The sequence below is a fragment of the Furipterus horrens genome, unplaced genomic scaffold (genome assembly GCF_987537825.1).
Source record: "Furipterus horrens unplaced genomic scaffold, mFurHor1.1.pri manual_scaffold_6, whole genome shotgun sequence".
Taxonomy (NCBI): Eukaryota; Metazoa; Chordata; class Mammalia; order Chiroptera; family Furipteridae; genus Furipterus; species Furipterus horrens.
The window spans coordinates 93,489,924-93,512,299 of NW_028327176.1; the positions used below are offsets into that span (position 1 = coordinate 93,489,924).

General features: G+C 51.3%; 2 protein-coding genes across 5 annotated transcripts in view; one reads left to right on the top strand and one right to left on the bottom strand.

Moving 5' to 3' along the window:
- Nucleotides 1-12,354, top strand: part of DAAM2 (dishevelled associated activator of morphogenesis 2) — a 106,111-nt gene extending 93,757 nt beyond the window's left edge. Inside the window, exons 17-26 of the mRNA XM_090282346.1 lie at nt 615-721; nt 1,903-1,987; nt 2,909-3,015; nt 3,126-3,214; nt 7,411-7,579; nt 7,750-7,857; nt 8,768-8,828; nt 10,018-10,149; nt 11,257-11,427; nt 11,756-12,354. Coding sequence (XP_090138472.1) covers nt 615-721; nt 1,903-1,987; nt 2,909-3,015; nt 3,126-3,214; nt 7,411-7,579; nt 7,750-7,857; nt 8,768-8,828; nt 10,018-10,149; nt 11,257-11,427; nt 11,756-11,977 — 1,251 coding nt within the window. The 3' untranslated portion in view covers nt 11,978-12,354. The remainder of the gene's footprint in view (nt 1-614; nt 722-1,902; nt 1,988-2,908; nt 3,016-3,125; nt 3,215-7,410; nt 7,580-7,749; nt 7,858-8,767; nt 8,829-10,017; nt 10,150-11,256; nt 11,428-11,755) is intronic.
- A 2,996-nt stretch (nt 12,355-15,350) lies between these two features.
- The window catches only part of MOCS1 (molybdenum cofactor synthesis 1), a 36,024-nt gene continuing 28,998 nt past the window's right edge, over nt 15,351-22,376 (bottom strand). For 2 of the 4 annotated variants that reach the window (XM_090282350.1, XM_090282348.1), the window contains 4 exons: nt 22,033-22,143; nt 19,584-19,704; nt 19,025-19,072; nt 15,351-16,896 (listed from right to left, as the gene is read on the bottom strand). In XM_090282350.1, coding sequence (XP_090138476.1) covers nt 16,136-16,896; nt 19,025-19,072; nt 19,584-19,704; nt 22,033-22,143 — 1,041 coding nt within the window. In that variant the 3' untranslated portion in view covers nt 15,351-16,135. Of the gene's footprint in view, nt 16,897-19,009; nt 19,073-19,583; nt 19,705-22,032; nt 22,144-22,376 lie in introns of all 4 variants that reach the window. The other 2 variants (XM_090282351.1, XM_090282349.1) reach the window with 2 other exon arrangements.

Consider the following 22,376-nt stretch of genomic DNA (forward strand, 5'->3'; position numbering starts at 1 on the left):
GCAGGAGCTGGCCTCTGTCTACCTCCACCAGGGGTCCCAGAGAAGGCAGGAGAAATCTTTGCTTTCTTGGCAATATGCCCACTGAAACCTGAGAGGAGAGAATTCTACATGGATTCTGTCTCAGTTTCCCCACCTCTGAACACATTGGGCTGTGCCTGAAATCTCCAGGAGGCCAGGAACCGTGGCCTTGTGGGGACTTAGTACCAGCTTTTTATAAGTTTGGGGACGCTGTCTGGGCAGGGTGGTAGAAGTGGGGGTTGATTCTCTGGAGATGTGTAGATCATATCACATTGCCTGAAGCCATAGGGATCAGTAACTCCTCTCCATCAAAATAACTCCTTCTCTAGTTTGCCCAGAGAGGGCAATCTCTACAAAAGGGGGGTTCCTCATTGCTCCCCCCAACTCATTCTAGCCCATGGTAAAGTCCCAGATGCCTCCCTTTAGGGTCAGTAATTAACTACCTTCTCTCTCCTGCCTTTTTCTTCCCCTTTCTTACTCTTACACCAGGAGCACTGTCTGGTTGGTAGGGAGGTGACTTGTGTTGGTGGTGGTGGTGACGTGGGCAAGTAGAGGATTGGGAAACTCAACCTTTCTAACTGACTTATTGGTTGCAGAAAGAGTTGGGCTCCACTGAGGACATCTACCTGGCCTCCCGAAAGGTCAAAGAGTTGTCGGTCATTGATGGCCGGAGGGCTCAGAACTGCATCATCCTTCTCTCCAAGTATGTGTGTGCTTGCCCTGCCTTTTTGGCCCCTGGCCCATAATATGTTCCTGGGGCCCCCAGGAAGCGGAGGACTGAGATGGGGCTAGTGGAAGAAGATGGTTGACTTGAATACCTGGGGGAGATAGGTGCCCGAGGACTGGGGTGATAGCAGTCTCTGGCTTCACCCTCTCTGCTGCCTGCGGGGAGAGGGGATGGGGCACTGATCTAGAACCCTCCCTGCAAGCCCATGTGCAGCAGCAATGTGGGGCTCTGCAGACAGGAAACTGCCCCAGTTATGAGGCCCCAGACCAGCCTGGTCAGTGTCTGGTGGTGGAGTTGCTCTAAGCCCGTGGAGGGCCCCGCAAGGCTTAGGCCACAGAGCAGCATGATCTCAGCCCCTAAGTATTTCCCGAGGCTGCAGAACAAACAGGGCAGTATCTGCACTAACAGCACAGCTTCTGTGCGGGGCCTCCTGCCTGGGCCAGGGTCAGGGGGCACTGCCTCCCAGACTATTCTTAGTGCTGCCTCGGCTGCCTCTGAGACACCCGTCCCCTTTGCTTCCACAAGGCACCAGGGCCTCAGTTTCCCCCCCTTGGTGGTGGAGCAGAGGTCTGCATCCCCAGGGTTCCCACTGGCTGTGCATCTGGAAGGGAAAGAAAAGGTGTATGTGTGTGTGTGTTGGGGGTGGGGCTTCTTCCCACTCCCCAGACAGCAGGACGGATTGGAACAGCTGTGTGGGAGCGGAGGTGCTGTCACAGACTGAGAGCTGTTCTGCTTTCTGAGAATGAAGGAAGCAGGAAGCTGCCCCCTACGAGGCCTGCTGGCACTCCCATCCTCCCAGGGAGATGCTGTGGATATTTTAGGCATGAGGAGAAGGAGGAAGATCAGAAACCCTTCTCTGTGTCTCTCGGGCTACACTGAAGATAGCTCTTTTACTCCCAAATGACCTTGTCAGCTCTGATGGAAACTCAGGCACCAGAATAGAGACTTGAGTCTTTACTTAGAGACTAAAATGCATCATTGTTGAGTTTATGGGATGAACCAAATTAATTTAGTGTGAGGAGGCTTTGCAGAATTGCTGAGGAAGAGGACTCTCAAATGTGCTCCCATGTTCATGTGAGGGAGAGAGGAAAAGGTCTGGGGTCTTTCCTGAGCAGCGGGCCCAGGCCAGGCTGCTCAGGGGTGGGCTCTTGCCTTAGGTTGAAGCTTTCTAATGAGGAGATCCGGCAGGCCATCTTGAAGATGGATGAGCAAGAGGACCTTGCCAAGGACATGCTGGAGCAGGTGAGGCCCCTGGAGGGGGAGGCAGCTGAAAGTAGGAGGAATCATGCCCCTTCCTGATAGTCCCCACAGAGGCCAAGGGGCTGTGGAGAACTCAGGCTGGAGGCTGGAGGAGTTGGGGAGAGGTTTATGGAAACTCCCTGGACCAACATTTCTAAGGGGAAGCCAGGAAAGGCTACATCTTTTCCAGGGGATTGAGGCCCTGAAAGGAGCCCCATAGGTCTCAAGGCAAAAACAGAGTAACCCATCGTCATATATTTCCCATGTCACTTCTACCTCAATTTGCTGTATCTTTTAAGAGAAACCCAGAAAACATCAAACAAAACCACCAGCAACTGGACTTCATTAAAATGATGAACACTTTTTACCAAAAGACACCATTATTAGAGTGAAGAGAAAGCCATTTATAAGTTCAAGAATAGACAAATAAACTCTAAGGTGATAAGATTCAATTGAGAGGCTATATTGGAGGTAGGGGGTGGGTTGGCTGGTCAAAGTAACACAAGGGAACTTTCTGACAGGATGGAACTCTTCTGTATCTTGTCTAAGTTGGTGGTAGATGTTTTTGTAAAAAGTCATTGAATTGCACATTTTAAATGGGTGCATTTTATTTTATGTAAAGAATTTCAATAGAGGTTTGAAAAGAAGAAATTCACTGGCTGTATACTTAAGAATAATGTACTTTACTGTATGTAAATTATTTCTTAATTAAAAAAAAAAAAAGAAAGAAAAAGAAAAGGCATCTAGAGCTGGGCACCCTGTCATCCCTTTCAGGCAGCTGAAGCACACAGTCTACATGAGAGTGCCTCTGTCTTTTAAGGGGAGGCCTCCCCATCTTGAGCCTGGTCAGTGTGTGGGCTTCTGTGCGCTGTACCGTATTGGCTTCCCACCAGTTTCCTGTCTGACTTCCACTGCTCTTTGCAGCTCCTCAAGTTCATCCCAGAGAAGAGTGACATTGACCTCCTGGAGGAGCATAAGCATGAGATCGAGCGGATGGCCCGCGCTGACCGCTTCCTCTATGAAATGAGCAGGTTGGGGCATCAGGTGTAGCAGGAGAGGTGGGGGAGGACGGGGCTGGTGCTGGCTCCTGGGGCTGGGGCGGGAGGGGGCTGCCTCATGACATGGCTCACCCTGTCCATAGGATCGACCACTACCAGCAGCGGCTGCAGGCCCTCTTCTTTAAGAAGAAGTTCCAGGAGCGGCTGGCTGAGGCCAAGCCCAAAGTGGAAGGTACGGCTGAAGGAGCGGAAGAAGCCTAGAGAGCAGAGGCATCTGGGGAAGCCGGGGAGGGAGTCTATGAACAGGGCAGAGGTAAATACCCCCAAAACCAAAATCAAGGACAAAATTTTAAACTAAGATTACTAAGATTACTGTAAGTATATGCACTTTATATTAGCACATGCACCAAACAAACATGGATACATTTCCTGTACCTCAGCATGCAAACTCTGTGGTGCAGGATCTGTCGGCATCTGCCCTAGCATGAGACAGATAGGCTGAAAAAATGATGACACAATAATTCCCCCTGATCTGCAGTTTCGCTTTCCAAGGTGGCGGTTACCCGTGGGAAACCCTGGTCCAAAAATATTAAATGGAGGACTGCAGAAATAGAAAGTTCATAAATTTAAATTGTAAACCGTTCTGGGTAGTGTGAGGAAGTCTCATGTTGTCCTGCTCCATCCACCTGGGATGTGAATCACCCCTTTGTCAAGCATATTCGTGCTGTATGTGCTCCGCACTCAGTAGTCACTTCGTGGACGTCTTCATTATCAGATCGGTTATCAGACAGAGAGAGGCTATTGCAGATAACTTTTATTACAGTATATCACTATAATTGTCCTAACTTATTATCAGTTATTGTTAATCTCTTACTGTGCCTAGTTTATAAATTAAACTTTATCATAGATATGTACATATAGGAAAAAACATAGTATATACAGGGTTCAGTATATCACAGTTTCAGGCAGCCACTGGGGGTTTTGGAATGTATCCCCCATGGATAAGGGGGACTGCTGTAATAGCAAGCACCCAGAACACTTCCTGGCATGGGTTGCTCTCATTAAACTTGCCACTGCTGGAGACGTACTAAGCTCATAGAAGACCTCTGGGCACATTAAGTGTGCGCTAGTCAGAAACTAGGAAATTGACAAGGTGATCCCTGGAGACATCTGATTTTCTGGGTGAGAGAACCACCTCCTACACAGGCCATTTCCAGACAAACACATTGTTATTAAATGAGGATAGTGTGCCAATCACTGAGAAACACTCCATGTGGATGGTCTCACTTCATCCTCACAACAACCCTATGGGTGCACCTGTTCTCTCACCTCTGAGATGAGGATAGGTTGCCTGAGTCCTTGTTACTGGTGCATGGTGGAATCATAGTAGTACACGATGTTGTTCTTCAAAATCCATCCCTTCACTGTCATCCTGGTGCACTTCCCAGAGGGTGGCAGAGGGCAGAGAGGCAGGGGTTGGGAAAGGCAGGTGGTCAGGATGGTGGGTAGCCATGCAGACAGGAGGGGTGTGCAGGTGAGGCTCTGAGGCCCATTTGTGGTGAGGACAAGAGTCAGCAGAGTGCAAAAAGGGAGCCTGTGCCCAAGATGCTTAGGGGGGTGGCTGGGGAACAGCACTGGATCCGAGGGCCTACTAGCACTCCCTGGGAGGCCCTGTTCAGAGAAGGGCCCTTTCTGGAGTTCTGTGAACTGCTTCAGGGAGGTTTCTGGGGGCAGGCGAGACTTGGCAGAGCCAGATCCGGATCATCTTCTGTGATCTGTGATCTGGATCCTGACATACACATGCACACACAAACGAAACACATAATAAGGGAACTGCAGGCTGGCTGTGATCACAGAGGGAGAAGGATCTGTGATGTGAGGGGTAGGGAAAGAGATCAGTGGTGACTCCACAGGTCTCAGGTCTAGTGGCACCTCCTGCCCTGCCCAAGGGGAATCCTTCCCTTCACACAGCTTTCTTTGACCTGCTGCTGACTGCCCTTGGGGCCCGAAGCATAGCTAAGGGGTTCAGTCCAAGACATATGTGCCCAACTACTTGTGTATCTTGGAGCAAATTGAGCAATAGCCACTTGGAGCTGTGGAACCAGAGTAGCTTAGCCACCAGGTAGGTTTACTCTCAGATAATTTCTTGTTCCCAGAAGCCCACTCCTAAATTCCCTCAGAGTTAGTCACTGCCTGCTCAGAGAAGAGTCTGTCTTTCATATCAAGCTAAGCAGAGCAAGACGTGCTTTGGAAGGCACAGCCAGCCAGGGGAAAGTTGTCATTGCTCTGCTATATATAGCATGGCTACTGTTCCAGAAGGGTCTGTAGGTCTCTTCCCTCCCAGAGCTGGGAAGAGGTGACTGAATCAGGTCAGTGGGCTTGACTGGGGTGGAGGCAAGAGGGTCATGGAGAAATCAGGTTCCTAGTCCTCCTGTCAGTTCTCCCAGAAAAGATTCCTGAGTGAGCTAAGATTTGTGGCCTGTCCCAGCTGGTCAATGAGCTGTTGACACCGCCTCACACACCCCTGTCCCCAGGCAGGTCCTCTGGGTCAATTTGCCAAAAGTCAATTCACCAGATTTGACAAATTTATCAATTCTTTTATAAATATATTCATGAACTTTTCTTGAATATATTCTTATGAATATGTTTATTGCTTGAATATACCAAATTTACCAATTATCATTATAAATATGATACATTCACTGAATATAGTCAAGATGAATATGGTGTCAAATGTAAACATACTCCTATGAATATATTCATGAATATATTATTCCTATGAATGTATGGGAAGTGTCTGCACCGCATATGTAAGCCTTCTCATTGACACCGATTTCCTTTGAACTCTTGTCATTTGTTTTGCCAACATGTTTAGCATTTTCAGTAGGATTACTTCGCAGATTTTTCAAATAGCATGTCAACCAAAGAAAAAAACTATCCTAATCCATAAAAATTACTGGAAACTTTTATGAGTAATTTTATTTTAAAGTAAACTTGTTATTGAAATATGCAGGTGGAAAAGTCCTACTTGACAAATTATGGTGAGGTGAATTCACCTACGGAATCAACCCCAGGTCAAGCATGTTTCAAGCCCGCTCCTTCAGGCTTCCCCCTCCAGCATCATCCTCCAACCCTTCCTCTCCCTTCCTCTCTAGAAGTTTGTCTGTCTTGAACTCCACATAAATGGGATAGAGTATGCTTGTTTCTCTTGCTCAGCTCGTGGTTGTGAGCTTTCCTCATTGTTACATGTAGCAGTGGCTTATTCATTCTCAGTGCTGCATTTTATTCCATTTATGAATATACCAGTCTTATTTGTATGTAATTTAAGGGAAAAATAACTAGAAACCAATCAAATACCCATCAAGTTTAACACTATTGTGAGATCATAGAATATGAACATGTTCAACTTTAGAAGCTATGGACAAAGCTTCCTTATTACTTTTACAGCTTTTTTGTTTTTTACAATTACTTATTTTAAACTGTCTTGAAGACTTCTGCAAACATTTAGTCAGATAGTTCTCATTTTATCTTCATAGCAGCATCTTAAGGAATGTTCAGTTTGGCATAAACCAAAGATTATAGAATAGTTTGGTCTTCTTATCACCACATTTAATAATCAAAAGCACATTCCATAACTAGTAGCCAGATTTTCAGCATAGGATTTGTCTCATTATTCCACACATCTGCCATAAATACATAATAGTTGAGGAAGGGCCAGAGTATCCGCATTGAAATTAAATAGTGAAGTTTTGGTTACTGTTAGCTTAATTTATATTCCTAGAAAATGTATTATTTAAGACATGGGGGAAAATGGCTAAAATACCTAAAGGTTGGAAAAATTTTTTAAATGATATTCAACAGGATGTCAAGTTCAAAGACACCATCAACTATAAAGCACACCATTATCTTATAGAACAAAAATAATGTGGGAATATTACAGTTGGTGACATATTATAACTTAATTTGACAGGAATTTTTCTCTTTCCAGAAGACATCGATAAAATTCAGCATTTGAAAAGAGGCAGAAATAGTCCCATCATATATAATATGCTGAAATTTAAACTTTAATCACTGAAGTTCAGAAAAGTAAAACTATTCTTACACATGTCCATGGAAAGACTGTATTAATATTCTTTAAATATACACAAGAAAAGATATTCTCAGATATATCCTCCAGAAGAGTTGACAGATTCTGAAGATGGGTTATTTGGCAAATTGGCTTTTGGTGAGTTAGTCCCATCACTGGAGATGGGCAAGTGTGGAGTAGATTGGTCCGAGGAGGTGTGGGCACAGTCTTTGCCCCTCTGAGAGCTGATGACACTCGCAGCCCCTTTTCTAGACTTTGCGGTGGCACCGTCCGGGGGTGCCAAGGGACCAGCTGCTCTGGCCCAGTCTGTGCAGGGGTCTGACCTGTCCCTCCTCTCCCAGCCATCCTGCTGGCCTCCCAGGAGCTGATCCGCAGCAGGCGTCTAAAACAGATGCTAGAGGTCGTCCTGGCCATCGGTAACTTCATGAACAAAGGGCAGCGTGGGGGTGCCTACGGGTTCCGGGTGGCCAGCCTCAACAAGATCGTCGACACCAAGTCCAGCATTGACAGGTGGGACTCCGCCACTTCCTTAGACGCCATCACACCCCACCTGGCCTCTCCCCCTCCCCTTTTACTCTCCCTCCACTTCCAGCCCAACCCATGGCTCTTTCCCCTAATACCTCACCCTAGTTTCCTGCTGACCCTCATTCCCTTACCCATGACCTGACTTTCATCCACAGAAATATCTCTCTGCTCCATTACCTGATCATGATCCTGGAGAAGCATTTCCCTGACATCCTGAACATGCCCTTGGAGCTGCAGCATCTTCCAGAAGCCGCCAAAGTCAAGTGAGGGATTCCTCCAAGGCTTCCTTCTCGTGGTGTTCACACACACTCTTGTCTAAATGTCCTCCATTGGGGCTACTCCGGGCTAAGAAAGGGCAGTGCCTCAGGGTCTGCCAAATGAAGACAGACTATTTGCTCTTGAACTCTTATTTCAGAGATGCTTCCAGGAAACAGTGAGGGTGGGGAAGTGAGCTAGGGATGGGAAGAATGCCAGTAATGGAAGAATTCAGCCAGTTGCCACTGGGGGCCACTGGAGCTTGACCAATCCAGGGAAGTGTGGGAGACAGTGTAGGACACTCATTCTTCCTTATCTTACCCAAGGGGTGAGGGAGCTGGGACATCATACACTGCCTGAGGGGTTCAGGGAGTGGGGCATTACTCTCTGGCCTCTAGAAAAAGTGCCCACACAGTTGGAAGTCAGGACTGCCCACTACAAGGGATGGTCCAAGGAGATATGGGTGGGGCACCAATGGTATCTGCTACATGCAAGAAGTCACACCTGAACATATATAGACTGATAGAAGCATTTGCAATAGAAGCATCTGCAATAGAAGCAGAAATGCAGTGGTGAATAGTTAATATGCATCAAATGCTTCCTGTATGAAGTATAATACTTATAAGTTAAGAGCTTACAAGTATTACCTGGTGGTAAGAAAATAAATATATATAAGCTAGAGGCCATGTGTTAGAAACCTTCTAATATGCAGCCTGACATTTCTGATCTCAAAGGATCTATAGAACATTTTATAGAAGCATAGCTAGAGCATGGAAAGGAGGTGATTTGGCACATGTTGGTGGCCAGTGCAGGGCTGCACCACAGGTCACTGACCTTCCAGTCCACTGGGCTTTGCACTGCCCTCTCCCTGGACCACCCTCAGCTCCTTTCCCTCTCTCTGTGTCCCCCCTCCCACAGCCTGGCAGAGCTGGAGAAGGAGGTGGGCAACCTCAGGAAGGGCCTCAGAGCAGTCGAGGTGGTGAGTACGCCTCTGCCCGCCTGGGTTTGAGGGGACTCTGTCAGTGGCACTGGGGTGGATGGTTGGGCCCCCAGGCAGTGGATGTACTTCTGGCCCAAAGCTCCTGGCTGGGGTGATAGAATAATGGGCACAGCCTCTAGCACAGAGTCAGACCACAGGGAAGGATGACTGGACTATCTGGGGTTTAAATTGAGTCTCTCAAACAGGGACATGGAGACTAACCAGGTCACTGTCCAGCATATCTACTGGGCAGTGGAATGGAATGAATGGTAAATCAGACACGTGCTTAAGTTTGATTCCAGTAGATGGGAGAGAGGACCCACATGCTTTGGGAGCCAGGTAGGGGCACACAGGGTGACACTGGGGACTGCTATACTGAGGATTTCCTGCCTTATGTCTCTTTTACCTCCTCCCGGGCCAGTAGAGGAGCCAGGGCTACATGCTTTGCTGGAAACCCAGTTCTCTAGTAGCCACCGTTCCTGCTCTGATGGCTTCTGAGATACTATCTCTGGCCCTAGGTTAGGCTGGCTCAGTATGGGGATGTCCCCAGTCCTTTGCCCTTCACACCTAGGAACTAGAGGGCTTTCCTGTCTTCACTGAGTGTGTGTATGTGTATGTGGGGGGAGGGGCGTGTTAGGCAAGTAAGGAGAAAATGAGCTTAGAGAATGAAGTTAAAGATGAGAAACAACCTTTCATTGCCACCTTGATGGGGGGCCGGGGGGGGGGGCAGAGGATGATTGCCAGTTTACGAAGTGCTTCCCAAAGTGTAGACCCTGGACCAGCAGTATCATCAGCAAGGAGATTTGGCAATGCATCTGTACATGGATCACCTGAGGGTCTTATTAAAATGCAGATTCTGATCTTACAGGTCTGGGGTGGGGCCTGAGAGTCTCTTTCTTCAAATTGCCCAGGTGATGCTAATGCTGTCGGTGGCAGGCCACACTTTGAGTTAGCAAGGGTCTGGAGAAAGATGGCAGGGTGGGCAAGGGAAGGGTAGAGGCAGGTGGACTGGTTAGTAACTCCCACAGTCTTTGCCACCCTTAAAATTGTCACACCTGGACTGTTTCCTCTTGCAAAGGAAAGCTCAGTGTCCTGTGATTGACAAGAAGGGTGGGCAGTGTGGCGACCCCAGAATTCCTGAGTTTGATCTTAGCACTTGTCTAACCAGCACTTTGCTCTCCATCCACAGGAGCTGGAATATCAGAAACGCCAGCTGCGGGAACCAAATGACAAGTTTGTCCCAGTCATGAGTGACTTCATCACAGTTTCCAGCTTTAGCTTCTCAGAGCTGGAGGACCAACTGAATGAGGCCAGGGACAAGGTGAGGGTGCCCCAAGCCTCCTCTCCCTCTCAGCCTAACCTCGCCCCACTGCTCTCCAACTCAGCCATAAGTAAACAGCTCCTTCACACATTCCTACCAGATGGCCCAGAGGGACAAACCCAGAATCACAGAGCTTTGAGGAATAACTGTTTCCTCACTCCTACAAGAAAAGCAATAGCAACTCTGATGTAAAGATCACAGTCCGTTCATCAGGTGTCAGGCACCACATTAAGTGTTTGACATTTGTCTCCTCTCCTACATTTGGGGTTTCGTTGGAAGGTTATTAGCCCTTTTGACAGATATGTGCACTGAGATCCAGGGAGGTTGAGTCACTAGCCCAAGGTTGTCCGACCGTGACAGACAGAGCTGGGTGAGAATCCTGACTCTGGGTGTCAGCTTTGGTCTCAGTTGCTTTCTTCCTGCTTCTGACACTAACAAGCACATCAGTCTCATCTGTGGGAGTCTTATTAAAATGTGCGTCCTTCTTCAGGAGGCCTGGAATGGGACCTGCGGTTCAGCATTTCTCATAAGCTCCCAGGATGTACCCATGCTCGCCCATGCAGCACGCTTTGAGCAGTGAGGTCTTCCTTAGAGGACGCTGAGTGGTTTAGAGATCGTAGCTCTCATTAAAGAATAACAGTGAGTGCCTGGCACATAACATCTATTAACTTGTTTAATGCCCACAACAACACTATGAAGTAGCTTCTATTATTATTCCCATTTTACAGATGAGAAAACTGAGGCACAAAAGGGTTAAATAACTAGCCCAATAAATTTATGATCTCTGAAGTCCTTTTGAGTTCTGACCAGGCAGTTCCTTCCCAAGGTCTGTAGTTCCTGATCCCATACGCACACCAGAAGTGGCTCTGGGCACCTTCATTAGCCAGCTGGATCCCGCATGTCCACAGGGTATATGCCTCCACCATTCCTCTCAGCCTTGTCCCCACCCTGATGATAATGGAGGTCTCCCCTTCTCCAGCTCTGAGCCCATGCCAAAGGCCCCCACTCTTGGACTGGGCTCTGCTCTGGCTGGCACGCAGCTAACCAAGTGGCCAGGGCCCGTGGTACTTGGGGGTGACTTTCCAATACCCCTTCTCCCCCCAACAGTTCTCCAAGGCTCTGATGCACTTTGGGGAGCAGGAGAGCAAGATGCAGCCAGATGAATTCTTTGGCATCTTTGACACCTTCCTGCAGGCCTTCTCTGAGGCCCGGCAGGACCTGGAGGCCATGAGGAAGAGGAAGGAGGAGGAGGAGCGGCGGGCACGCATGGAAGCCATGGTTAGTGGCAGGCAGGGCCTGAAGGGAGAGAGGCAGGTCCCAGTGGTTGGGGTGTGTGTGAGGAGGGCAGGCAGGGCCTGAAAAGCACTGTAGGGGCTGTGCCAACCTCCAAGGGGGAGAGTGGCCTTCCTGGCCTAAGAGGAGAGAGCATGTGAGCTGGGCAGGCACAGGGCATCCAGGGAGGAGGAGAGTGAGGCCAGCTGGTGAACGCTAGCATCAGGGCGCACAGCCCAGGAGTTAGCCCCTGGCTGGGAGGACACTGGTTTTTAAGTGTGATTGTAGGTGGCCGCTTTGGCCTCAGTGCATCTCTCCCTCCTCACCCCTGCAGCTGAAGGAGCAGAGGGAGCGGGAGCGGTGGCAGCGGCAGCGGAAGGCGCACGCAGGCAGCGCGCTGGAGGAGGGGGGCGAGTTCGACGACCTGGTGTCGGCCCTGCGCTCCGGGGAGGTTTTTGACAAGGACTTATGCAAGCTCAAGCGCAGCCGCAAGCGGTCAGGGGGCCCGGCCCTGGAAGTCACCCGGGAGCGGGCAATAAACAGGCTAAATTATTGACCTGGGCGCTGGCCACAGCAGGAGGCCAGCAGACAGGGACGGACCAGAGTGGCTGAGTGCAGGAGGCGGGGGCTCTTAAACTCTGTGGTGCTCGGTTTAGAGCCCTGGGCTGGGTCCTGGGGTGGGGGCTGTGTGAGGCAGGACCAGACGTCTCCCACACGTACCTGAAGGGGCTCCTCTGCTCTCGTCTCCTCTTCCCATTACTTTCTGCCCCTCGGCCCCTAGGGATCACTCTCTGAGGCTCACAGGGACATCCTTGGCAGACTTGGCCGAGGGGCCCTGCTCCCCATCCCCAGCATGGGCACCCACACGTGGCACAGAACTGTTCCAGATCTAGATTGGACAGGTCCATGGATCTTGTCCAGATGTCATGTGCAGTGGGGAGTATCTGTGGGGTGGGTGCCCTGAGAGCCAGCGGGAGAGAATCCAGGCTCCCATCCCTCAAGAGGTGGCTTAATGGAACATTGATCTGGGAGCCAACTTTCCTCCTGGTGGCAAAGAAAGAGGCATTATATATTCCAGTGATAGGTTCCAAGGAAAAAGATGCTGGGAGGATGACGCAGGGACCAGTCATCAGGACACAGAGTAGCAGTGCTTGTTTCCTCCATTACAACTCATTTAAGCCTCTGTTCCATGTCTTAATTCTCTCCCTTCCTTCCCTACTGCCACCTCCACTTTATCTACTAATCCAGAATCCCAGAAAACCCACCTTCGGGTTCCCACAACTATGGATCACTATCACGTATTTTATGATCTGGTAAAGGAAAAGTTTCAACAGAGACCCCACTCATCACCTTACCTTGTGCCTTGGGCACAGGGACCCTGGAACAAAACTCTCCTCCTTCCCTAGACCATGGTGTTGAGGCAAGACGGTGAGCTCACACATTGGCTAGGCAGTCCTGGCAGCCCCTCACCAAAGGGCAACCCTTGAATGCCTAGCGCCACCCCAGGGTTTTCTGGTCTACCACATCACGGGACTCAGACCCCAAGCTCTGTCTGACGCCTGCCTCACGTAGACCTCAAACCATCTGGCTGAAGATGGCCCCGGGGTGTCAGTTCCTGAGAAGGTCCCAAGGGCGAGGGCTGCCCTCGTATTTACATCTCCGAGGATGTCTCCTCTGAGGCGTCAGACCCGGGCCAGAGCAGGCTGGGGAAGCTAGGGAGATGAGTGATGGGGGAAGGGAAGGCTGACCTCCCTGGCCAGTGCACTGCCTGGAAAGAGAAGAGGCGTGGGTGGCTGGGGGAAGTCCCTTCACCATCATTGGTACCTTTGGTTCTTCAACCTGACTTCCAAGGGGACCATTCTGGCCTTCCTGTTCACTCCCACCCTCCATTCTGTCCATCTTGAGTAGGTGGGTTGATGGCTGTATCTAAACAAAATGTTGTCTTCTGAAAGAAGGAAGGTGAGGTCAACTCACCAAGCTCTTATTTTCAATATTTCCTCCCCCTAGCGTTGACCTTTCATCCTCCGTGTCTACCTGCCTGAACCCTTCCGTCCTTCTGGCCCTCCCTTTGTTTCTCACCTTCCAACCTACTCCTCTGGCTCAGGGTTATTGCCAGTGGACAGACCAGTGGGCTGGGCCCACTCTTCAGCTGCCTCTCTATCCTTTCCCTCCATCAGATTCCTGGGGGTCGGGCCATAGTAGCTTCTGGGGAAGAAACAAGGTTGGTGAGCCCAGTATGTGTGTTGGTTCGTGGGGGAGGGATCTGAGGAAAAGGAAGTCTGGTCAGGACATGTGTGAAGAGGCCACCCTGGAGCCCAGGTGAGGGCAAGATGAAGCTTCCAGGAAAAGCAGCTGCAGAGAGCTGTTATACCCATCTGCATACCCAAGAGCCCTTGCTGCCAGAAGCCGGTGTTAGGAAGATGGGAAGGTTGTGGGTGGGGTGTCTGAACAGGCTCTCCCCAGCTGGCTTGGATCAACCCAACCCACAGGGGCAGAGAACAGGGGAGGGCTCCACTTCTACCCAACAGGCATGTTCCAATCCTGGCATCCCCACCCACCATGGAAGGCTGGATATGCACCATGAAAGACAAGGAATATGGAAGCTGTTCAAGACACATTGGATCTGCAGAAAAGCAGTTTGGCTTAACTGTTTACAGAGGACATATACATTCTTCCACAGCTCTGGTTCTCACCCCACAACATTTTCTTCTCTATTTATTAATTTCAAGATCTGGCCAGTGGCTCTGGCACCAGACACCATTGTGGCCAGATCTCCAAGAGTGCCTTGGACCATGGACCATGGTGGCTGACTCGGCAAGAAGGGGCTAGTGCCCCATGGAGACAGCTGAGTTGGTCCTTGATACACTACATGTTTACGCCTATGTTTGTTCCTTGGCCTTTCCTCAGTGCCCCTCCCACCTTTCCTGCCACCTTTGAGTGAATTTCTCCTGCTGTGTAATTGTGTGTACAATGTAAAATCCAGATAACCTAACGTAGCTTGTCCCCTTCTCACCAACAGCACACACTCATCCTCCCACGATGGAAGTAAGGTGTGTGTAGGGCAGTGGGAGGAGAAAGTTCTCCAGGTGGCTGGGGAAGGGTCCAGTCCAGGCTCTCCCGAACCCCATCCTAGTCCCACCAAAGGGGGAGCTGTGGCCATCTTCCTACATGTACCAGGGACGCCTTCATGCCAAGGCTGCTCTCACCAGCTGTCTCAGATGACAAATGAGGCTCATGTACAAAACCAGCAATGTCCTTTTTACCTGCACCTTTTTTATAAGAATATATTGTAATACTAAAAAATATTAAATCCATACCATCCCCCAGTCTGCCTTGAAACTTGGGCTGTCTTCCTGAGGGGCTGGAGGTGTGCTGGGGACGAGGCGTGGCTGGTGGCATGTTGGAGCCAGCTCCTACCAGCTCTGAGAGCACCACTGGCATTTTCTGGAATTTTGCAAACAGGTTCGTGTGGTACCATAGCTTGAAATCGGCCTCCTGGGAATTTGGCCTTTTCTTTTCCTGAGAGCACACTTGCGTGTAGGGCAGAGGGTGTCCCTGAGGGTAGACCCAAGGAAGCCTATCCATGTTAACCCAGCAAACAAGTCCAGTGCTTGTAGTGGGTGGGGGTGGGGGGCAGTGGTGAAACACAGGAGCCTCTAATCGCGCCCCCTGATCTCTAATAGCCAGTGCTGAGTTTAGGACACCCCTGACCATCTGACTGTAGACAGTGCATGCCCATGCCTCCCACTCCCTCCTACCTTCCCCTACCGGGAAGATGGGGATATTCGAAAGATATGCCCCTCCAGCCTTTCCAGTGTCTCCTGCTCCTCGTCCCCAAGGTAGTGGGCTTTGGGATGGGGTTGCGGGTTGGGCATGGAACCCTAGCAGCTGGGTGCCCTGTGTACAGATACAGTCCTCATTCTTGCATCTCCAAAGTTGGCATCGAGGCTTTATTTTGTGCGCTGTAAGGGTGAAGGCAATCTTCAACTCTTCTTTCCCTGATATGTTCCAGAGTAAAAGGGTGAGCAGTAGGTGCACCAGCAGTGCATGGGGCCAGGTGTGGTGGGGGTGGCTGGTCAGAGGTCCTCAGGGCTGCGGCCCGTGTGTGTGTCCTGCTCGAGCAGGGGGCGGAGGCGATGGAGCGGGCAGGACATGCAGTTGTTAAACTGAAAGCCTTTGAGTTTGAAGGGACCCAGGTGCTCTTTCTGAGGATGGAGGGCGAAGAGGCAGGGCTGTGGCTCCACGGACTCGGCAGGCAAAGCGGCCGAAGAGACGTCCCTGTACATTCTTAGTGCAAACTGTGCTGTCCCCCTCCGAGTGGGTTCCTCTGCTTTGTGAGCCCTTATCCTCTCCCCAGGGAAGCAGCAGAAGAGAAAACCCAAAATGAATAGTGGAAGTTACGGGTGGGACTCTCTGAAACTGGTTGTCTGAAATAGTTCAGATAACACGACTGATTTTTCTGTCATCGTGCATTGCTCATTGGGACCCCTCCCGTGATCAGAGAGGCTGAAGGGCCTGCTGGTATCCTCTCTGAATAAAGGCAGCCTCGCATGTCATCCAGGTGACCTAGCAGTAAGGGAGTGGGCTGACCTGGGGGTCCTACTGGTGAAGATAAATAGTGACAGAGTTAAAGGAACTTGACATCTTTCCCTCTGCCCGAATTGCATCCCATCTCTTGACACGGCTGGGCCACAGGTGAGAGGGGACAGGAGCTTTAAGTCCGATGGAAGTCCCCCCGCTGACCCCCAGTCTTGCTAATGAGCTTGATCTCCCCTAACACGATGTCCCTGCTGACAGCCTTGCACATGTCATACAGGGTGAGGGCAGCCACGGCAGCTGAGGTCAGGGCCTCCATCTCCACCCCAGTGGGGCCTCGGGCCTGGCAAGATGCCTGAATCACCACAGCATGGCGTGTGCTGTCCAGCTCCAGCTGCACCTGGACGTGGCTCAGGGCCACATGGTGGCACAGAGGAATCAGCTGGCTGGTCTTCTTGGCTGCCTGGATTCCAGCCAGCTGGGCCACCACCAGGGCATCTCCCTTCTTTAGCTGGTTCTCTTGGACGAGTTTGAAGGCCACAGGCCCCAGGAGGACCACGGCGGAGGCCACAGCCACCCGCTCTGTGTCTGGCTTACTACCCACATCTACCATAGCTGCTCGTCCTTCTGTGTCCACATGGGTTAGTTGGTCCGAGGTTGGCAGAGATCCTGAGCAGGTGGCAGGAGCCCGGGACATGGGGCTAAGGCACTTCGGGTCAGTGTCTAAGTCTGGGTGGGAACTGTAGTGTCTTTGAGGGGAGCCAGACCCCTGCCGCCGTTGGGTGAGGGGAGGGGTCTGGGGGACCCAACATCTTTTCCACAAAGTGGACACCTGGTTGGAGACACTCACTCTGTGTCTCAGACCTTGAATGCTGAGTGGGTCCCAAGAGGAAGTGCTTGGAAGGGCTGGTGGGGAATCCTGGAGCATCAAAAATAATTCTGGAAGGCAAGAAGAAAAGAGAAGACTTAGTCCAAAAGGCCATTCTTTTTCCCACCTCATCTCCCAAACCTTTGCCTACCCCACTTGAACTCTCTTCCATACTGGGGAAAGAGGAATGAAGGACAAAAGGCAGAGTGAGAAGAGAAAAAATAGAAGATGCACAGATGGAGTGTCCCCAGAACACAAGTATACAGCCCTTACCAGATGCTACACTGGATAAACAGCCCTACCAGTTTGACTGTCCTGTAGTGGTGATGGTGGGGGTACCCTGGGCTCCCCTCCTCACAAAAACTTTGTTGCCAAAGTGTTCTTAAGAAACACCTAGCCCTGGCTGGTGTGGCTCAGTTGGTTAGCAATCGTCCCGCAAAGCGAAATGTGTCTGATTCGATTCCTGATCAGGGCATGTCCCTGGTTGGGGAGCATCCAAGATGCAACCAGTTGATGTTTCTCTCTGACACTGATGTTTCTCTCCCTCCCTTTCTCCCTCCCTTCCCCATTCTCTAAAACTAAATAAAATATTTAAAAAAAATGAAATACACACACACACATACAGAAACACCCAAGGTCTGAAGACTGAAGCCTGGATCAGGTGACCTCCCATCTCTTCATTTCCTTAAAAGAAAACTACAGTGAGGTCTCAGCCCGAATGACCAATTATGGGTACTCTCATCCTCACAGCTCTGTGAAGAGTTAATAGTAATCATGTCGTTTACAGACTAGCTACTAATGGAAAGATTTAATCTGTTTAAAAACAATGTCTTTCAAGCCTCCTCAAGAACATCAGACATATACACAAAATGACAGGCTGCTTCCCCCGGTCCCCAGGGCCTCGGAAACCTTGCAGGCTCTTGCCAAAGGGTGGCCCACAAACTGGCAGCACCAGCGCTACCTGAGAGCTGTTAGAGGCGCAGAGCCCCGCCCCAGACCTCCCAAATGCACATCTGACATAAGGAAAGACCCAATGATTCAGGTGCATAGGAAAGCCTGAGAGGCCCTCTTGGTTTTTAGGAACCAGATTAGTTTACTCTGTATCCTGGAGAGGAATAATATACCTTATGGAGCTAAACAGGTCTCCCAACTTCCAGCCCTGGGCCCCCTACCTTGTCAATGTCAGAGGCACAAGGGGGCCATCAAGGCATCCCCGACTCCTTGCCATCAAGGTGTGTCAGCGTGGCTCAAGGCCCAACAAGAGGACTGTGATGCTAGAGGTGGGGGACGGGAGATGATCCAGTTTTCTTCCTAGGGGAGCTCTTTGGTGAGCTGCCTTTCCTCTGGGTGGTCCCTGGGCTGTCTGCCCTGCTGCAGCCTACTCCCTTCCATGCTGTGGGCTCACTCTGCTCCAACCTCTGCAGAAAAGCATCCCTTCCCCTAGTTTCTCCTAAGCTTTCTCTTGCCTAGTGGTACAAGTCAGGGGCCCAGGCCTGGCTGTGGCCAAGGGGGCGAGGCTGCCCTGCTCTAGTCTGGGCCTTGTGCTAGAGGGTAAGAGCCCCCTGAAGCTCCTCATGGCCCAGCCCCTTCCCCAGGCAGGAGACCACAGCCCTGTGACAAAGGTGTTTCTGTGTGAAGCATCCTCTGCAATGACAGATGTCCTAATCACCCAGGAGTTATGGGACTAGGAAGTTGAGGCCCCAGCTGTGCCCTCCATGGCAGGCTGAGTAGCATTCTTAGCTTGCTGCCTCAAGCTCGACTCCACATAGAAGCCACAACACATCACCCAATAGGTGCTAATGGTCCAGATGCACCCATGAGTAGGCCTATACTACACAAGGGAACTGTACCCAAGCTGGGATATTCTATAGCTGAGGACAGGGTCTCTCTCTTAACCAGCAGTTTTCTATTCAGGGAACAACTTAGTGATCATTAAATCTAAAGGACCCCACCCCAATTTCTGGTGAGACAGAATGATTATTTTTGTGGTATGTTTAATGAGGAAGAGACATGCACAAGGAAGAACAGAAGCAATAAAGGCTTGAAGGGGTATGAAAGGATGAAGGAGGAATAGAAGAAAAATAAGGCTGAGAACATCAGGATGAAATGCAGGATCTAGGGGTACCTTATAGTAGTGCCCCACCCCACGGGAACCCCCAATGACAAGGGTGAGTGGTTACGTACTGCTGGGTCACCCACCAATGAGGATCATGGGCCGGTTCTTCATCTGGGAGATACCGAACATGCCTGGGAGAAGGGGGTGGGGGGTGGGGGAGAGCAGGGCAGGGGAGAGAAAGGGGGGGGGAGAGTTCAGTGACACAACCGTGGACACAGGCGTGACAGCCCGTGTACATGCACTTGCCTATGAGCGCCTGACGAAGCCCCCACTGTGTACTGCAGGGCCCGCCATGACCGAGCCCAGAAGTCTGGGGACGCCAGGACCTACCCTCCTAACAGAAAGCAATGTGTGGGAAGACAGAGGGGCAGTAACACCCCTCTGCCCCCCACCTAATAAAACAGCCCAAGAGAATTCAAGGCCCCCTCTCCTATGCAGTCTCTGCTGTGTTAACTTCCCAAAGAGAACCATCAATGCACCCCAAATCTAGGAGTCCAACAGGGGTGACTGGGACTGAGGACAGCACTGAGTTGCCCTGGCTCTCTGCCAGGCTGTTCTTTGTCCTCTCACCCCAAACTACGGCCTCTGCTGATAGTGACCCACTTACCACGTGGCCTGGCGTTCCCCACTCCCACCCCTTACCTGCATGCTGCTGCTTCTTCCTGCCCACGGCGGCCCCGATGATTCTCAGTAGCTCCTCCTCGGAGGCCCCTGCACGCAAGTGATCCCGTAGGGATACCTCTGAGTTCCCAAAGAGGCAGACCTGTGGGGTCATCATGGAGGTAAGGAAAACATGCCTTCTTCACCCCTGAGCCTTGGCCTCAACCATAAAGACCCCCACGGTCTGAGCACCAGCACCCAGGCCTCCCGTGTCTGGGGCATAGTCAGGCAGGACTTCACGCAACGAGGGGCAGAGGTGCTGGATGGGTGAGTCAGAGATGCTGGAAGGGCAGGAAGCAAAATCAGACATCCAAGGTCTATCTCTGGATTATGATCATGTCATCTTCAACTTGCAGAGTGTACTTTAAAAAATTAAAGAGTTGCCAACACAGAGAGCACATCAAAATCCAGATCCACATTTCTCCTAAGTCATTCAATGGAATAGCCACTTCGTGGCCATGAGAGGAACACAGTTAGTTGGAGCTGAGTCCTGGGAGTCCCCTCTGAACATGGCATGCACATCCCATTTCCCCGCAGTCCCCTCCTGGGCCCTTGCCTCATGGACATTACCCACCTGCCCCTGTCCCGCTCCAGTGTGTGACCCCTGACTGGGGCAGAACAGCAGAGGGCTGGCAGAGATGGCATCCTGATCCCATTCAAACCTGACTCAGTGCTGCCCCGCTCTGAGAGAGGCTGAGTGCTCAGGGGGCTCAAGGATAAGAGAGGCAGTTCTGGAAAGGAAGATACCTACCATTCTCCCACAGAGCCTTATAAAGCACCTACTATGTGCTTTATGCAAGGCACTGTGGACTCAGAGACCACCAGAGAAGACAGGAATAGAATCTAAGCAGAAGGTACACCTACGTCACCCTGCTAGTTAGTCCTCTTCCTCACTCCCGCACCAGGCACCAGGTTCTCCTCTCTGCTCCGCACCTCCACCCCCCACCACCATGAGCTTCACTTTCCAGGCTTCCCTCCAGCTGGCCTCCACCTGGGTTTGGCTGATGGGAGATGAGAGGGTGAGAGGAGAGAGAGGCTGCGTGTTTGCTCCCTGCTTCCTCCCTGCTCTGACTTGTTGGAGTGGCTGCTTCCCTCCATAACTACCACACCAACCAGGAGGCCACTCCGCCAGCCCCCAGCTTTCTCTGGGCCCCAGTGACACTGCCTCCTCCCCTTCTGCTCCCCGCTCAGGGGTGGGCACAGCCGCTGTGCATGGAGTGTCCTAACATCCCCCACAGGTCCCTTAACCTCACCATCAGTAGCTTCTTCAGTGCATTTCCTTCAGAATCTCACCTTCTGTTTCCTGCAGGGCCCCGACTGATACACCACACACAGTTCAGTCAATTTTATTTCTCCAGCCCAGAAAAATCTTCTTCACTTTATGACAACAGCTGGATGATTTCTTTTGGATCTGAACTGAACCCACCTTCACCCCCCACACCTCAACCCTAAGTTGGTCCCAAAGTTGACCAGCCACCTGGATGCCTTTCTCCCCTCCGGCTGCACTACCAGGCTCCTCATTCTCCCTTCCCGTATTCACCTTACATTCTTATGTATTTGGGACATTGATAAGTGGCCATCTAATCAGCCCTCCTAGTTCCAAATTCAACCTGTGAATTATTCTTCCAAAAACACAAATGGGCAGCCTGTCTGCCCGTGCTTGGAAACTGCACAGCGCCTCACTGTCAACAGAACACTGTGCTCCTACCGGGGCATTCAAGCCCCCACCATGTTTCTCCCCGTGTCTGACTTCAATCTGCCCTAGCCATACTAGGACAGACCCCAGACAGGCCTCCTCCTGCCCTTGCTTCTACCCCAGCCATCCTTCAAGGCCACCACGGTCCACAATGCACTCCCTCAAGGTCCATCACCCTCATGACCTGCTGGGCCACTCACGGGACCCAGTATCCTGCACTTGCACATGTGAGCAGCTTTGTCTGGTCTCAGCAAGGAGGCTTTGTGCCTCCAAAGGGCAGGGGCGGGTCGATGTCTCCCTGTCACCCTCCCCAGGACAGAATGACAGCACACACTTTTATTAGACATGAGTAACGGAGGCTGGTTTCAGAGCCGAGCGGCTGGCCTAATGGAAGGGGCCAACCTGGGTGGGACAGGGCAAAGTGCACAGTGACCTTTCACCCCTACCCCCACCGTGGGGCAGTGAGTCCTGGAAAGTGGTGCCCAGTCAGCTGCAAGTTACTTCAGGGACCCAAGGAAGGAAGGAAGGAAGGAAGGAAGGCAGGCAGGAAGGAAGGAATCAGGGTGATGGTTCCATGGGGCCCATGAGTTTACCTTCCCCTGCTGCTCCCACGGCCTCCCCAAATCTCACCCCATTTCACCAACCACCCCATGTGCCCTGCTGGTCTCCCCTCCAGTCAGGGGCACTGGCAGGAAGGAATATTCAGAACACAGAGGTGGGGAAGGGGACGCTCACCTTGAGGTTCCCATCAGCTGTGATTCGCAGCCGGTTGCAGGTGCCACAGAAGTGCTCAGACATGGATGTGATGAAGCTGACCTGGCCTCGGAAGCCAGGGATTTTAAAGGCCTGGGCAAGGAGGGAAAGAAGGGCAGTGGAGGGGACATGGAGATGGGCCACTGAGCGCCAGCTCTCTCTCCCTGACATCAGAGCCCTCACTCCACAGCCCCCTCCAGTGCAGCCCTTCGAAAGGGAGCAGCCAAGGCCCTGACAGCAGAAGACTCTGGTTCACGAATGGGACAAGCTCTTTGCTGGTGCCTGGCCTACCCGGGAGCAAACCTGCTGAGCATACGGGACCTGCG